Source organism: Durio zibethinus, chromosome 12, assembly GCF_047325235.1.
Source record: "Durio zibethinus cultivar Kanyao isolate XHJ-2024 chromosome 12, ASM4732523v1, whole genome shotgun sequence".
Classification (NCBI taxonomy): domain Eukaryota; kingdom Viridiplantae; phylum Streptophyta; class Magnoliopsida; order Malvales; family Malvaceae; genus Durio; species Durio zibethinus.
In genome coordinates, this window is record NC_143173.1 from 14,118,958 (window position 1) to 14,137,533 (window position 18,576).

Genomic DNA, 18,576 nt, shown 5'->3' on the forward strand with positions numbered 1-18,576 from the left:
TCTATAGAAGCCATATAAGGCTTCACAGTGAAAAATCAGATTCTGATCTCACTTTTCCCATATGTCACAGCAGTGAAAACCACAACTTGATCTTACTTTTTTAAGGGTTTTTTTTTTTAATCAAAATAATCTTGGTTAAAGCTGATATGGTAACTTCTGTTTGTTTTATGGTGGTTCACAACTTCACATTGGATGATTCTCAAATCCAAGAAAAAAAGAACAATGAAATTAGAATATACACACATATATACATATATATATATATATATATGAATAAATGAGGAAGACATTGATTTATTGGTGAAAGATATATCAAAAACAGAGAATTTATATTGTCAACCCTAAACCAGCTTCTTATAATTCAGGCCATTCTGGTCTCACAATCTCATCTACAGGTATAAATAGTCTCTTATTCATTCAATTCTTTGTTTTTTTTTTTCAAATTTTCTCTTTTTTTTCTCTTTTTAAATATTGATTTGAGTGTCTGAATGACCTTTATTATTAACCAACCTTTCACTTTATTAATTTTAGGTTTTTGTCATTCTTAAGACAGCTTGACACTAACAAACGATATATAAAAACAGAGAATTTATAACTCCTTTTTAGTTATAGGTATTGGATTAATTATAATCATAGCCCCAGCATTTTCTTAGGTGAAACTCATAATTTCTATTTTTTTTTAGATAATGTGGCTTTTATTGTGTAAGATTTGAGTATAGGCGGATGTATTAAAAGAAATTTTGAGATTTGAATGGCCTTTTTCTGTTGGAAAAAAGGTTTTTTTATAAAAAAAAAAAAAAAATTTGTTTTAACAAATTTAATAAAATTAATAATAACAAAAAAAAAAAGAAAAAGCTCTTCTATAGAATTTGGTGGCATAAAACATCAATGGAGTTGTTATCATCATTGTATAATGGAATTAGACCCTTGTAAACACATTACTTTAATGATACTTTTTATATTACTTTTACACTACTTTTGGCTTTAAAGGAAAAAAATGAAATTACAATATTAAATTCTTAATTCAAATGAATTATTTAAAATCAGACAATTTTAAATAAAAAAATTTAAAATTTTAAGTATACTTTTAGTTAGTAAATTGGAAAGATTAAAGAATTAAGGAAATATCATATTTAACTCAATCAATAAACACAGAAATAAAATTTTAAAATTTAATTTAATTAATTTATATAATTATTTTAAAAAATTAATATCTAATAATAAGTTTAGAGTTCGAATATTGCCACCTATCACTTCTTTTTCTATTCTACACTACAGTTTTTTTTAATAAAAAAATTATAATTTTTTATAACTAAAAATGTTGTGGTATTTTTGCACTAGGTGGAGGTTTGGGTTGGATGTATATTAAGATTCGACAAAAAGTAGTATCAACTTTCCATTTCCCAATCATTCCACCATTGAATTTACATGAAACAAATCTTGCACAAAGTCCTTTCTTGTGAACCAATTAAGCATCCCCTATTTTTAGGCTTTCATTATTGAGATCTTATATGAAACAATCTCCTATTTTTCTTTCACTTGTTTTGGAATTTAAACTAAAAATGAAAATGAAAAAGGTGAGGTAAGTTGAAGGGATATTTTCAGAAGCTTTGCTGCACTTGTCATTGCCCTAGGTTAGGAAAAAAAAAATAGACCCTCCAGTCATTGGTAGTACTAAATTAACTCAGAAAATATAAATTTGATAATATAAAATATAATATAGTGAAACAACATAAAATGAGACGAATAAAAAATATAAAAATGATATAATTTAAAATTTTAATAAAAATTATATATAAATTTAATAAAATTAAAAATATATACATATTTTTATGTAAATACATAATATTTATATAAAATATAATATAAATGTATGAATTATTAATATTTTATATGATATACGAATATGCGAATTATCAACTTTAAATGGGATGTAAGCAGCATTTTTATCACATCACATTCAAGTGTGAGCTTCTGCTACAATATCACAATCCAGGCCTTTCAATATTTGCTTTAACCTGTGTTCGAGTATTTGACTCGTCAGGAGGGTGGAACAAGTGCTGCAGAGATGGGGAACCCATATCTGACAGTTCGGTATTGTATTCATGCTACTCAAGGAATATGCGATCATATATAGTAATTTCTCATGCTATGAACTTAATAGAGGATACATAAACTAGTTCAGCAGAGTTGATTATAAAGCCTAGTGTCAAAACATTGTTACGTTGCTTGGCCATAAAGCATTGACAGGTCACTTGCATACTCGTACTCATGTCGTATATGTGACTTCACATTTTAATGCTTTTGACATATCGAAATATATATCAAATTTGATTAAATACGGTAAAAAAAAAAAAACAATTTTCGTGCAGGTAATGACATTTCATGTTCTTTTATTATCGTGTCTACTATCAGTTTTTCTTCATAAAAGTATGTCTTTTGAAAATTAATTCAAAGTATAACATATATTTTTAAATGATGATTACACTATATAAAAAATATTTTTTATTATTGTATCTTGCCATATCAATTTTCTCATGTTTAGAAATAGTTACATTCCTATGTTCATATCCAAATTATGTGTTCATTTTTGTGATTCATGGTTGCCTGGTAACCTCAGAATGGAAATTTTTGTTATTTTGATAAGAACTGACACTCAATTAACAACTTCATTTCTACAATCGTATATATGGTGAGTAATTCCACTATATCAAGGCTATAATTTGATCTACAAAACAATCATATGGTTGGCTTGATTCATATGTCAATGTGTCATAGAGCTTTGCACCCAAGTTTTCTAGAAAAATCTCCTGAAACCTTTGGTATATTATCCTCCTTCAAATTCATACTTCAAGTGAATTGCAGTTTTTGGTGAATTTGAATTTTGAAATACCAGAAGGAAGCAGACCATTACATGAAAGCTGAGTGCCCTAGTCCAAGGCTGTGATCATGACTTGAAAGTTAGGTGGCACCTGTCATTGTGGAATGGAAATTGGCACAACCTAAAACCCTAGTTCCAATCTTTGTGATCACATTGTCTGTGATTGTACAACAATATGCAACATACCTGAATCTAGATGCACAGAATCGGAACCCGGTGGACCGGAACCTGAATCCGATTGATGGTGAAATATTTGAGGTGATGGTGTGGCATCTGTGCGGCACATGGGGCAGCTTGAATGTGAATAAAGCCACATATCAATACATGGTGCATGATATGAATGCAGGCATTGTGGTAATGTCCTCAGCTCTTCACCATCTTCAAATTGAGACAAGCACACTACACACATCCCATCGTCATCCACCAAGCCCACGCCCTTTTGGTACTTATGGGCTGGGATGAGTTGGGCTGTTGAATTCTCTAAGCTTGCTTCAATCTCTAACATTTCTTGTCTGAAGGAATGTTGTTGTTGTGCTTCTTGTGCTCCTTGACCATGGCTGTCACCGTGGGGGTGGCACCATCGCATAGTGAGGCAATGGTAGATTATTAGCACGAAGGCTACCGATCCGACGCAGACTAAAACGATGGATAATTTGCCATTTTCGTGTTGGAAATCGTCGTCTCCCATGGCAGAGATTGACCATGAAAATGTTCTGAGTTTTGGCGATTATTGCAAGATTAGCATTGTCCTAGGAAGAATATTATAAAGATTAGTGAACATGGCATTAACCTTTTTATTATTTTTTTTTTACAAAGATGTCAAGGGAATTATTGAAATAGGGATATCAACCGGTAAATACGAGACGAGTAGAATATTCATCATTTTTGTTCTTTTTTATAATATTTCTATTCTTATATGCTCATTTGTTTTAGGGTAAAAATTTTTGCCCATTTTTATTCTCGTGAAAATTTAACATTAATTCGTGATTCTTTTTTAAAAAATTAAAATTAAAATATTCAATATTTATTACAATAAATAAAAAACGTACAAATAGTATACGCAAATTAAAAACAAATTTAAATAACAATAATTTAAAATAAATATAAACTTATATATATTAAAAATTTATTTTTGATGAACTATCAGTATATATATTTTATACAATATCAATAAATCTAATGATTCACTATTAATGAATCAAATAAAATTATCTCATTAATAAAAAAGTTTTTTAAAAAATATTAACTTTTTGTACATCTATTTTAAGGGATTATATTTGATCATTAATGAGATAACATTATCTGATTTACTGATAGTACATAAAATTTATATATTGATAATGTATCAAATATAAATTTTATATATTAATTAATATAATATAACATATATATATTATATTTATATAAGTAATTCAAAATCATACTTATTCTAATATTCATCCCTAAATTTTGATACTGATATTGATCTCGAGTAAAAATATCTAGTTTTTCATTTGAGCAAAATTAACATTCCTAAATTGAAATTGATATAATCCCTTGAGAATATTTAAATTATTTTCTCAACATTTGATGAAGTATCACTTTCTAATTCACATTCAACAATTTTTAAGCTAAATATTTGAAAAACATGATAATTATTTAATAAGATAATCAAAATTTCACACTAATCAAGAAAAAACTTTCAAAAGAAAAAGAATTTGACTAACAACTTTATATTAATTTTTTTTGTTGAATTTAAACAACACAAAGGGCGGCAACTCTCTCTTATCCATAAACCATATTATCCTATAACTTATTTTTTTTCATTTGGGTAGTTGATAGACCAATAAGAGTCCAAATTAATTGTAGGTTCCATGACTTTACAAGAAGTCTTTTTTCTTTAAAAAAAAATCATTTGAGAAACCAATTGAGAAAATATTTTAATAATTGAAATCAATTACAAATAAAATTATTCATGACCGGATCAAACCTGATCAAATCCTTCCAAAAGGTATATCTAAAGCTCCACCTGTCGGTCCTTGTTTAAAAAATATATTAAAATACTATTATTTTAAATATATTTTAAAATAAAAATAAAATTTATTAATAAAATAAAATTTTTGGCCAGACCCACTTAGACAGGTCTATCCCAAATACTCTTCACGGATTAAAAATAAGAAATCAAAAGATTGACTTAAAAATGAAAGAGGATTGGTTCTTCAATGTTCCATTGAAGCTAAACAATGAAAAAAAAAAATTCAACCATTTTGTTGGGACTTGAAGGTGGAAGAAAAAAAAAAAAAAAAGAAAAGGGAATTGGTCCTTTTGAATGCTTTTCATTGAATTTGGGCACAACTTATAAAAGTGAAAAATGGGGGAATCTTCAATGATGCTTCTTTTAAATTATTGAACATTATTTGATTTACAATCACCAACCACTTATCACTTCCATGGACCAGACATGGAAGGTGTCCAAATCCAAACAGAAAAAACCTGAATCTCAGAATTAGATCAACAAGGTATTATCTGGGAAAATTTTTTTTTTAAAGAAATGAGCAGTTTCGTTAATTCGTATTTTTATATATAACATAAAATATTAATATTTTATGCATTTATATTATATTTCATATAAAAATTATGTTATAATTTATATTTGATACGAAAATATTAAATTTATATTTTTTTATTTTGTTAAACCTATATTCAAATTTTGTTGAGATTTTAAATCGTATCATATTCATTTTTTTTTGCATTGTATCACTATCGTATTTTAAATTGTCAATTAAAATACATATATTTCATTTTATCTGTACATGTATGGGATATGAGGATTTTTAATTCTACTTTTTATTTGAAACTATTATAATTTAAATTTTAATTATTAAAATTAAAAATTTATTATTTTACCAACAGATCACGTGATTTTTTAAACATAAAAAAACATACATGAATCAAATCTTTTGCATGAAACAATTAGGGTGTGTAAATATTAATCATATATTTTTTTGGCTTGTTGAAATTGTTATGATTTTAATAAAGAACATGTTTTTTTCTGATAAAAAATTTATTGAATTAAATATTTAATTGAAGGCAAAATTTATACACATTTTATTCTTTAGATTCAATGTACTTTTACTAGTGAAAAGAATAATGGAAACACACAAAAAGGAGTGGAAAGAAAATGTCACTAAAGAAGAAATTAAAAAAAAAAAAAAAAAACCCTTCAACTATGAGGGAATTAAAAATTACATCAATAAAAATAAAAATGATGATGAAACGAGGAGAGATAAAACTAGTTTCAACATTCATGAACTTATTAGATATTCTTAATAAAATTTTTATTGTTGTTTGAATAATATAATTTCAAAGTTAATAGTAAAACTATATATTTATTTAAATTTTCTTCCTTAATTTTTTCAAAATTTTTTTAAAGTTGTCTTTAAGCATGAACATAAGTATGTAAGCCACACCAAATTTGATGAGGTCACTTTGAATTTTTTTTTTTCAAATATTGCATGTGCACTTGATAATTGCATGGATTGATGAGATCATTGCAATTTGTTTATATCATTCAAATGTTACAAAAATTTATTGATTAATTACTGAAATTTAAATTTTTTATGGATTTTATTAGACTTAATAATTTGTATATTTATATCATGTAAAAAATTAAAATTTATATATTCATGTTATATTTTACATGAAAATTACTAATTATAATCTATGTCAATACAAAAATAAATAATATTTTTTTATTTTATTAAAGCCATATATAATTATTATTATAATTTTAAATTATATCACTTTTTGATTTTTTTTTTTGGTGTCATGTTCATATCATTCATTATATCATACTTTAAGTTGTCAAAATTAGATTTAATTTTGATTAAAAAATTTAAAAAGTATAAAATTTTTTAATTTTACATTGATTTAAATAAATCTTTAATCATATTAATTGTTTCATTTATTATCCAATGTGATAATAGAAAAAAAAAAGTTATCAAAATTGGAATCATTTGATGGATTTCTTTTTCTCTTTTAGCAATTTAATTCTAATTGTTAAAAAAAAAAAAAAAGCACGTGCCTGACACGTGTTCTCAACTAATTTTCGCACTGTTACTTATCACCGAGATAGATAAAGAGAGGCCCCGTTGACCCCGTTTTTCGCTTCTCAGTCAATCAAAAAAACAATCGCGGTCACTGTCTACGTTACATAAAGCCGTCAGTTCTTAACGGGGCCGATTCCTCCTTCCTTATCTTATTCTACTCCGTCTCTTTAAACAGACTCCGGTTTTTCTCTCTCTCAAAGGGATCAATTTTCAAGCTCTCAATTTTCTCTGGATTCAAACCTGTGCTTTTAGGTAATACCAAAAATTAATTTTTTTTTCCAAAATTAATTTCATTTTTAAAAAAAATTTTTTGTTATTGTTTTAGGGTTAGGGTTTTTTTTTTGTGTGATTAATTTGGTTGACTTTCAAATCTGCTCCTTTTTGCGACTGTTAGTATTCTTTTATATTTTAATTTGATTCTGGTTCTTTTAGAATCATGGGTTTGCTTCTTTTTTGAGTTTATATTCTGTTTGGTTGCGGGGAAAAAAATCAATAGAAAGTGAAAATTTTGAATCTTTATTTTAAGGGTATTTTAGATCTTAGATGATAAAAACATTAGCTTGACTTGGCCTTGATTTAGGGTGTTTTTTGTCATGTAAAGGAAGCATCTTTTTCCTTTATTTTGAATCCATTTTTATATAGAAAAATTGAGATTGATTTGGGTATTTGTTTTTGTTGGTGTTTTTCAGGTTGTTTTTTTTGGTGTTAACAATGCTATTGCCCTTGCTCGTGTCGGCTGTAGTGTGAATTTGATTGATTGATGAAACTTTATGTATATTATTATTCTGGGAATTGAACCATGAAGATTTTTATGAGGTTCACCTGTGGTTTTGTGGATTGATTGATTTATGAATCTATGACACTGCTCGGTTTTTCATTTGATTTCTGAAGATGTCAATCAGGAGTTTCGTTGACTCTTAAGGGTTTGTAGGTTATATATAGCGAAAAGAGAGGAAATAGTAAAAAGAGCAAGGAAAAGAGAATGGGGGAAGCTCTTCTCACTACCCTTTCAATGGAGAATGATCACCCATCTACACTTTTGTCAATGGATTCAGGTTCTTTGCTATCAGATGAATTTGAGAGAGAGATGAACCGGTCTATGCTGCTTTGTCGGCCACCTGATATCAATCTCCCACTATCATCCGAACCGAGCCCACCTCCACTGGCATGGAATGATTCATGTGACATCTTGGATGTTAGCCTTGCACCTCAGATTTATGAGGCAGTTGTCAACGTCCCAAAAGTGGCTAAGAAATGTATCAAGCGTCTTGATAGTGTATGGGGTGCTTGGTTTTTCTTTACTTTCTACTTTAAGCCTGTTTTGAATGGGAAGTCAAAGTCTAAGGTAATTAGGGACAGCAATGGTTTGTCTGGGTATGACAAGTCGGACTTGGAGCTAGATTCATTCCTGGTTCAGCATGACATGGAGAACATGTATATGTGGGTTTTCAAGGAGAGGCCTGAAAATGCACTTGGTAAGATGCAGTTGAGGAGTTACATGAATGGCCACTCTCGGCAAGGGGAGCGACCGTTTCCATTTAGTGTCGATAAGGGTTTTGTTAGATCTCATAGAATGCAGAGAAAACACTACAGGGGTCTCTCTAATCCTCAATGTTTACATGGGATTGAAGTTGTTCCATCACCAAATCTCTCCAGTCTTGATGATGAAGAGAAGAGGAGGTGGAGAGAACTTACTGGCAGGGACATAAACTTCTCTATTCCTCCTGAAGCAAGTGATTTTGCAGCTTGGAGGAACCTTACACACACAGAAATTGAGCTTGAGCGCCCTCCCGCTCCTTTAAAGAGTAATCTAAATTCCCACACTAGAAAACTGCTTAACAGTACTGGTTTGAACTTATCAACTCAGTCATTGGAACATAGCAATGGTGATGGGATGGATTTATCACCTGTTTGCAATAAACGGAAAAAGGACTATTTCCGACATGGAAATGATGAGGATCCTTGTTTACCTAATAATTTGCATTCTAACCAAGTTTTGGAGATGAAAATTCGACCAGTGGAGCCAACATGGATGAATGAATTTAGTGGGGTGATGAAGAATGTATATGGGCCCGTTACAGCAGCAAAAACAATATATGAAGATGATGAAGGCTTTTTGATCATTGTCAGCTTGCCCTTTTCAGATCTTCAAAAGGTGAAAGTTACTTGGAGAAATACTGCCTCACATGGAATTGTAAAGATATCTTGTGTGAGTACAGCCTGCATGCCATTCATTAAGAGACATGATAGGATATTTAAGCTAACAGATCCAGCACCAGAGCACTGCCCTCCAGGGGAATTTGTTAGAGAAATTCCTCTTCCAAACCGCATTCCAGAAAATGCTAAACTGGAAGCATACTGTGATGAGACAGGAACAATGCTTGAGATTATTGTGCCCAAGCATCTTGTAGGACCAGAAGAGCATGAGGTCCGTGTATGCTTTCGCCCCTCCCCATGGAGTGAACGAGCATTTGTGGACCTGGAGGAAACCATAGTGTGATACATGTAAGGATGTTATTGTTTGGTGCTTCATTGTTTACTAACCTCATTCCATGGGGAAATCTGTGAAATTATAACTGCATTTTTTTAGATTATATGGTTTTTTTATCTTACCTTTGATAATTTTCAATTTATCTTTAGATCAGTCAATGATGCTATGTGGGTAGTTGATTCATCATAGTTATTGACAATTCATCTTTATTGACTTAATAACTGTTTTATGTACATGTAGGTTCCTTGATCTTAACACAATTTGTGAATTGTGAAATTGGCATTTTCGGTTTTCACTTGGCTTGAAGGTTTTAAGGGTTTTTTTTTTTTTCCTTTAGAGCTGATTGATTATGTCTTCGCTTTTTCTACCTCTATGCTATGAGAATTTCTAGTATAGTATTTCTCCTTTCGAGCATGAGGCAAATAAGAAGAATCAGTCATGCTCTTATGTATATCATTCGTAATTGCAACCATAGTTTTGTTCAAGATGAATGCAGCTGCATGGTTTTGGTTGTTTTATATGTTGGAATCACTTTTCTTCCCCTGACACTCCCTTGGCAATGGATCTACCTTTGCCTTACTAAATATTTTGATATTGAGTCATAGAAAGTTCAATGAAGATTCCCAGCTGCCGGAATCCGACGGTATCGATCCTAACTTGGTGAAGCCAGCTTGGTTCAGGCTGTAAATGGACTATCCCCAGGTAAAAGCTACTCTTGTTATCATAGAATCAAGTTCCTCCTCCATGATAGTCATCATGTTACTTTATTTTACCCTCTTCTTTTTATCACAATGAGAAAGGATGAAAAGAGAAAATTTTAAACCTTGTAGTTTCTATTGATCAATAAATAATGAATGCTATTAGTATTATGAAATATGGATTTGGTTCTCATCACTTGGAGTTGAGAAAGACAGACCAGAATCTCAAGTTTAAGGGACCTAGGACTTCAGTTATTAACTTTGGAAATGCCAAATTAGGGTAAAAAAAACTGTGAACATTTGAAGTGTATGAAAGAATGTTGCAGGTGATAATGATTGCCAAGCTTAAGACAATATTCAAATATTCAACTTTTTCTTTAATGGCAAATTTTTTCATAAATACTATTTTGTTTGCCTATTTTAATTATTTTAAAATAATATCTTGTTTGAAAATGTAAACAAAAATCATCTTTACTTTCTTTTATTACCTTTAATTCTATAACCACTATTTTTTTTTTTTTACTTTTTCATGTTAAAGATTATTTTTTAAAAAATTTTAAGGTTAATTTCATGAATGATCTTAAAATTATAATGAAATGTTCAATGGTACTTGAATTTTAAAATTTTTTAATATAATATTTAAATTATAAATTTATTAATTAATATGATACTAACTCTTAATATGATTAATTTTAAATTATAATACTTAACTAACAAATAATTTTTTATATATTACTTTAGTTAACAAGCTTATAATTCGTATATTACATTAAAATTTTTTAAAGTTCAAGTATTATATTAAATATTTTATTATAATTTAAGAATCATATATGATATTAATTCAAAATTTTATAATCAATGAAAATTAAAATTCAATTTAAAATTTTTTAAGCTTAATATGAAGTCAAAATCAAATTTTTTTACATTTAAAATTGACAAGATTTAAATAATGATTATTGAAATTAAAATTTTAATAATTTATTAACATATTACGCCATTGTCGGCAAAATCTAACGTTATATAAATGGCTCGGCTAAATCTAGAATTATATATGAGGCAATAATGATAAATAATGGATAATTTGGGGTTTTGTTTGACAAAAAAGGAGTGATAAGTATGCTTTTATTTATAATTTAATAATATTAGAGCAGTAATAGTAGTATTTAATAACAAAAACAACATCAGCATCTCCCATGGCAAATCTCGGGGTAAAAGACATTTTGCAATTGCCTCAGCAATACAAGCAGGCCTCACCACAAGCAGCGAGGCAGTCTTCACCGCTTTAACCGACCATGAAAATGTTGGCGAAATGGTTTCAAATATTTTAAGTCACGGCATTGCCGTCGACAAAGAAAGGCTTAATCTCATTACGAGTGACGAATGCTGCTAAGAGTTACCGTGGCTACAAGTAGTACCACCGCCATGGCAACGGAGAGAAAAGCAAGTTTCTTGCACTCCATTTCTTATAGCAAATTGTAGCTAATGGTCATTTATACCAATTATATAAAAAACCAATAATAAAAAAAAATCCAAAGTGAAATGTGAACGATTTATTAATTTATTATATTAAATTGTTTATTTTTCTAAATATATTTCAATAAAACATGTAACATCCTTTTTAACTCTTAACTCCCTACTCTCATATAATTTTCCAAATCATATATAATAATCATATATTTTATTATAAAAAATTTATTTTGATACTCCATCTATCTTAAAATGTTTCATATATTAATTTTCACGAAATTTTAAATAAAATTTAACTTTAATATATTTAATGTTAAATTTTAAATTTTTTTATAACATTAATAGTTTATGATTTTCAATATTATTTTCAAAAACATTTGTATCCGCAGATTTGAAAAAAAAAAGAAAAAACAATTAGTTAAGAAATAACTAGTAATTATTAATGTTCTTTCTCTTAATCGTCATTAGAAAACATTGGAGATTGTATCGATCACAACAAACATTTTGGGTGAGAGCCTAGGCTCAAAAAGAAGAAAAACAACATAAATGCATAAATAGCATATAAACTAAGAACTAAGCAGCCTAGTCAACTTCTTCAATTTTGGGACCAGCACCACTGCCACCCGCCGGAGGAACATCATCAGCCATGCCAGCACCGCCCATGTCAGGGCCAGCTCCCTGGTACATCTTAGCTATGATGGGGTTGCAAATGCTTTCAAGCTCCTTCATCTTGTCCTCGAACTCATCTGCCTCGGCAAGCTGGTTGGCATCCAACCATTGAATAGCCCCATCAATGGCATCCTCAATCTTCTTCTTGTCACCAGGGGAAAGCTTTGAACCAATCTTCTCATCCTTAACAGTGTTTCTCATGTTATACGCGTAGTTCTCTAAAGCATTCTTGGCCTCAACCTTCTTTTTGTGCTCCTCATCCTCAGACTTGTATTTCTCTGCCTCTTGAACCATCTTCTCAATTTCTTCCTTGGATAACCTGCCCTTGTCATTTGTGATAGTAATCTTGTTCTTCTGGCCGGTAGTCTTGTCCTCAGCAGAGACATTCAAGATACCATTTGCATCAATATCAAAGCAAACAGTGATTTGAGGAACACCCCTGGGTGCAGGAGGAATACCGGAAAGCTCAAATTTACCCAACAAGTTGTTGTCCCTCGTTCTAGCTCTCTCACCTTCGTAAACTTGGATCAACACACCAGGCTGGTTATCAGAGTAGGTAGAGAACACCTGCTCCTTCTTGGTGGGAATCGTGGTGTTCCTTGGAATCAAAACAGTCATAACACCACCGGCAGTTTCAAGCCCAAGGGACAGAGGGGTGACATCAAGGAGCAATAGATCCTGAACCTTCTCATTTCCTTCGCCACTCAAGATGGCAGCTTGAACAGCAGCACCGTATGCAACAGCCTCATCAGGATTAATGCTCTTGCAAAGCTCCTTCCCATTGAAAAAGTCTTGCAACAACTGCTGCACCTTAGGAATCCTAGTTGAACCACCAACAAGGACAGCATCATGGACACTGCTCTTATCCATCTTGGCATCCCTCAAACACTTCTCAACAGGCTCCATGCATTTCCTAAAAAGATCCATGTTAAGCTCCTCGAACCTAGCACGAGTAACGGTGGAGTAAAAATCAATACCCTCGTACAAAGAATCAATTTCAATGGTAGTCTGAGCAGTCGACGAAAGAGTCCTCTTAGCCCTCTCACAAGCAGTCCTCAACCTCCTCAATGCTCTAGGATTCCCACTAATATCCTTCTTATTCTTCCTCTTAAACTCCTGAACAAAATGATTGACCATTCTATTATCAAAATCCTCACCACCCAAATGGGTATCTCCGGCCGTAGCCTTAACTTCAAAAATCCCTTCTTCAATAGTAAGCAAAGAGACATCAAAAGTACCACCACCCAAATCAAAAATCAATACATTCTTTTCACCAACACTGGTAGCTTTCTTATCAAGACCATAAGCAATGGCAGCAGCCGTTGGCTCATTAATGATTCTCATAACATTAAGCCCAGCAATGACTCCGGCATCCTTCGTGGCCTGCCTTTGGGAATCATTGAAATAAGCAGGAACCGTAACGACTGCGTTTTTGACAGTGGAACCAAGGTAAGCCTCAGCAATTTCACGCATCTTGATTAAAACCATGGAGGAAATTTCCTCAGCAGCAAATTGCTTTTCTTCACCCTTGTAAGCAACAACAATCATGGGCTTATCACCAGGACCGGCTATAACCTTAAAAGGCCAAAGTTTTATATCGCTTTGAACCGATGAATCACTAAATCTTCTCCCAATTAACCGCTTTGCATCTGTTTTATTATTATTAATAAGAAGAGGTTTCAGTCAACTCTCCTAAATTCTCGCAATAATATAATGACGTCATAAATAAAAAAATAAAACGAGAAAATTAGATTTTTTTCAGATCTAATTAAACAATTAGACAATCTAAGATATATGAATTTAACAAAAAAAAACACATTTCTTATTTTTGTATAGACACGAATTATAACACGTAAATTTATATAAAATACGACATAAACATATAAATTTTAATATTTTACACCAAGCGAAAATCATCAGATCTAAATCTAATCACATGCAACGTTCAGATCTAAACTAAAATGTTACTTTTTTGGAAAAAAAAATTGTAATGAGGGGGAAGTAGGGATTACCGAAGACGGTATTGATGGGGTTCATTGCGACTTGGTTTTTAGCAGCGTCGCCGATTAAACGCTCGGAATCTGTGAAAGCGACATAAGAGGGCGTCGTTCGGTTGCCTTGGTCGTTGGCGATGATTTCGACTCTGTCATGTTGCCATACTCCGACGCAGGAGTAGGTCGTCCCTAGGTCAATCCCGATGGCTGGTCCTTCTCCTTTTCCGGCCATTGATATGAATTACTTTGAAAAATCAAAAATAATAAAATAGAAAGACGGCCGAGAGATAAAGAAAATTGTTAGGGTTTCTTCTTTCGAATGAAGAGACAATGAGAGGGAAGAGGGATTTTATAAAGAAATTGTATTAAAGGGTTTGAATTCTAGAAAGTTCGATAAGCGAATTTTTAGCCGTCAGATTTGACTAAAACATCTGGGTTCTGGTTGGTTCTGAGAATTTCCTTTTCTTTTTATTTATTTATTAAAAAATATTCCAGTCCAACAAAATGGGTGTAGTTACATTAATCCACTAGTTTTATAACCCGTGCCATGCACGGGATTTTTTAAAAATTATTTTTAATAATTAAAACTTTTTTATTAATTTAATTTTTTTATATTATTTTAATAAAAAATAAACATTTATTAATTTATTATATATAATCATACATTCATAAATATTACGATAAAACTAAATAAGAGTTTATATATATTGTAATATTTTTTTCAAAGTCAAAGGTTTTTGTAAAATTTAAAAGAATTGTAAAAGTATTTTCTTTTTCATAAAAATTATTTTTTCAATTCATTTTTCAAAACAACGAAAATTTTACTAATTTTTTTTATTTGATTAAAAAAATAAAGTTTAGTTTTAAATAATCAAGATTTTTATTATTGGTTTATATGTTTTTTTAGTGTTAAAAATGTTGTTATCTATGCTTTTAAATTTTTCACGTGAAGTTGGTATAATTTTTTTAGGGTTTATATTCTTTTTGTGCTTATTGTACTTTTAATTGTGGTTGGATATTTATAACCATTTCACTACTCTTAATAAAATTTTACTTTAGCTTATTAAAAAGAAAATAGTCAAAATTAATAATTATTTGTATGTTTATATGAATATATAAAAATATATCATTGGATTAAATTGTAAAAGACATTTATATTAGCAAAATACTCTTAAATTATTAAATCTTATGAAGCTAAACCAAAAATAAAACATCAAATAATAATAATAATAATAATAATAATAATAATAATAATAATAATAATAATAATAATATATGATTGAACTACAAAACATAATTATTAATTTGCTCATAACCATTTGCTTTTTATTAATTTTTTATATTTTTTACATATATACTTTAACATACATAGTTGTTTTTTTGTTAGAACATAAACCAAAATATTAATTGAAAATTATAAATAATTTAGATCCATTGTATTTATACATAACAAATATCCAAATTAACTATATATATATATATATATACATATGAACTAATTTATTTTAGAACAAATCAATTCTAGATGCATATATCGTATATTCCAAATAAAACCAAATAATAAGTTTAAAGAAACAAACAAATAAAGGAAAATAATAAATATATATATATAATATAAAAAAAGTAATGAACTATACCTATTACCTAGTTGAAACCCAACCAAAAATGCTTTCATTTTCTTTTCATTATTGAAATCTAAAATCAAAAAATCAAAAACAAAAATCAATATTATAAAAAAAACAATCCAACACCATCACAAACTTATTTTTAAAACTAAAAAATAAAAATAAAAGAATAATAATGGCATAAAACGAATTTATTTATTTATGAGTATGATATGGTTTTTATTCTTTCTACCTTTTGTCAAGTTTTATCAAAACTCATAAATTACAATCATCAAATAAAAAAAAAGATTGTATTCTTCAAATTTTAATTCTAATAATAACAAATAAAATAACATTGCTTAAAAAATTATGCACTCACTTTATGAGCATTTTTTTATTATTATTTTGAGATTTTGATTTCAACAAATAAAAATTTATTAAGCTCACACACACACAAATATATATATATATATATATATATATATATATACACATAGAGTTATGATTAAATTTTAAAAAAATAAATAAATTATGATTTAATCTATTTAAATCCAAATTTTATGTAAAATTTATAATTTTGATAGAGTTTAATTTGAATTTAAATAGTTACCCAAAAAATTTTAATTTATATAATTTATTAAATAAAATTATTTGATAACAGATAAAAATTTATTAAGTCTATATATATTTGAAATTATAATTAAATTAAAAAAGAAAGGTAATTTATAATTTAATGTATTTAAATTTAAAATTTATGTAAAATTTTTAATATTTTATAAATTTTGATTTGACTAAATATACAAATTGAGAATGTATATATAATTTAAATATCTTATACTTGTGCATAGTAAATATTCAGTTTAACTATATATATATATGAACTAATTTTTTTTAGAATAAATGAAATCTAAATGTATATATCATATAAAGTAAATAAAATATAACCAAATAAAAAGTTGGAAGAAACAAACAAATAAAGGAAAAAATAAAAAAAAAGAAATAGAATAGAAAAAAAAATAATGAACTATACCACTTACTTAGTTGAAACTAATCTAAATGTGTGCTCATTTCTTTTTTCATTATTGAAATCTAAAAATAAATAAATAAATATTATAAAAATAAAGAAAAAACAATCCAACACCGTCACAAACTTATTTTTAAAACAAAAAAAAAACAATAAAATAAATAAAAATAAATAAAGACATAAAATGAATTTACTTGTTCATGAGTATGATATGATTATTATTATTTCTAATTTTTAATCATTATTATCAAAACTCATAAACCATTGTCGTCAAATAAAAAAAAGATTGTACTCTTCAATTTTTAATTTTAATAATAACGAATAACATAACATTAGTTAGGGAGTGATACTATAGTTTTATGAGCTCTTTGTTTTTATTTTGATATTTTGATTTCAACAAATAAAAATTTATTAACCTTGCACATACACATAATATATATATATATATATATGTAAAGCTATGATTAAATTCGAAAAGAAAATATAAGTTATGATTTAATATATTTAAATGCAAAATTTATATAAAATTTTTAATTTTTGATAAAGTTTTATTTGAATTTAAATAGTTATCCAAAAATATGTAATTTATATAATTTATTAAATAAAATTATTTGAAAGCAAATAAAAGTTTATTAAGCCTATATATTAGGAATTATGATTAAATTAAAAAAAGATAATTTATAATTTAATATATTTAAATTTAAAATTTATGTAAAATTTTTAATATTTTATAGATTTTGATTTGAATTTAAATAATTATTGAAACATATTAAATTTACATAATTATCCAAACATATTAAAATTTAAATAATTTATTAAATAGAGTTACTTGATAAATAATATAATATAAATATTATCCTACGTGTCATGAAGAAAGATTATTCACATTGGTGTTCATGTTAGCATATCTTATCCAATAACTTTATACCTAGTAATATAATATATATATGTCATATTACTTAGCATCATAATTATAATTATTCGATTTGGATTAGATTAAAATTTTTTTATAATACATAAAATTATAATTTTTTAAAATTTAATTAGAATTAGAAATGAATTTTTATAAAATTTAATTTGATTTGAGTTAAATTCTATTGGTTTGATTTATCAACTTTTTAAAATTTATTTTATTTTTATATTATTTTAATATAAAATTTAATATATTTAAATTAATTTAGATGAAAAATAATTAATTTTTATTTTATAAAAATTTAAAAATAAATAAAAATATATAATTCGATTCAATTCATTTTTTTCAATTTTTCATTTTTTGATTTGAAATTCAATTCAAATTTAATATACATATATATTTAATATCTGAATTTAATTTTAAAAAATCAATATAAATTGAATCAAATAATATAATTTTAAATTATTTTTCAATTTTTTTGATTTTTTTCACCTAAACTTTTTAATAATAAAAAATAAAAAAAATTCATGAAGGTATTGTAAAAGTAAATTTTTTTGGTGGGACAAAAAAATTGAAGCCCAAATTCAAAAGAAAAAGCCCATTACTAGAGGCTTTGAGTTTAAGATTGATGCCCAAAACTGGGAGCCCAAATGATAAAGGAGAATCACAATCCAATCTAAATAAATAACTTGCCAAAGTCAATTTTGGCTATGAAAAAAAAATTTAGGAAAAAATTTAGACGAAAAT

The 18,576-nt window shown here is 27.8% G+C and overlaps 3 protein-coding genes across 5 annotated transcripts; 1 reads left to right on the top strand and 2 right to left on the bottom strand.

The window, feature by feature from the left end:
- Window positions 1-2,756: 2,756 nt before the first annotated feature.
- Window positions 2,757-3,772, bottom strand: LOC111297608 (RING-H2 finger protein ATL39-like). The gene has a single exon (XM_022892263.2). It carries the CDS (start codon window positions 3,567-3,569, stop codon window positions 3,030-3,032), a length of 540 nt encoding a protein of 179 aa, XP_022747998.2. The 5' UTR covers window positions 3,570-3,772; the 3' UTR covers window positions 2,757-3,029.
- Window positions 3,773-7,029: 3,257 nt separating this feature from the next.
- On the top strand, window positions 7,030-10,393 carry LOC111296573 (uncharacterized). Of its 3 annotated transcripts, none has more exons than XM_089740662.1 (3): window positions 7,030-7,221; window positions 7,659-9,474; window positions 10,066-10,393. In XM_089740662.1, exon 2 carries the CDS (start codon window positions 7,952-7,954, stop codon window positions 9,467-9,469), a length of 1,518 nt encoding a protein of 505 aa, XP_089596788.1. In that variant the 5' UTR covers window positions 7,030-7,221; window positions 7,659-7,951; the 3' UTR covers window positions 9,470-9,474; window positions 10,066-10,393. The 3 variants fall into 3 exon arrangements, with proteins under 3 accessions (XP_089596788.1, XP_022746688.2, XP_022746690.2); XM_022890953.2 differs by lacking the exon at window positions 10,066-10,393 and adding an exon at window positions 9,701-9,951; XM_022890955.2 differs by lacking the exon at window positions 10,066-10,393 and having other exon boundaries at window positions 7,031-7,221; window positions 7,901-9,581.
- A 1,650-nt stretch (window positions 10,394-12,043) lies between these two features.
- On the bottom strand, window positions 12,044-14,609 carry LOC111295975 (heat shock 70 kDa protein 4-like). Its single transcript, XM_022889899.2, has 2 exons — window positions 14,307-14,609; window positions 12,044-13,943 (listed from the first exon to the last, which is right to left on the bottom strand). Exons 1-2 carry the CDS (start codon window positions 14,518-14,520, stop codon window positions 12,208-12,210), a joined length of 1,950 nt encoding a protein of 649 aa, XP_022745634.1. The 5' UTR covers window positions 14,521-14,609; the 3' UTR covers window positions 12,044-12,207.
- Window positions 14,610-18,576: the final 3,967 nt, after the last annotated feature.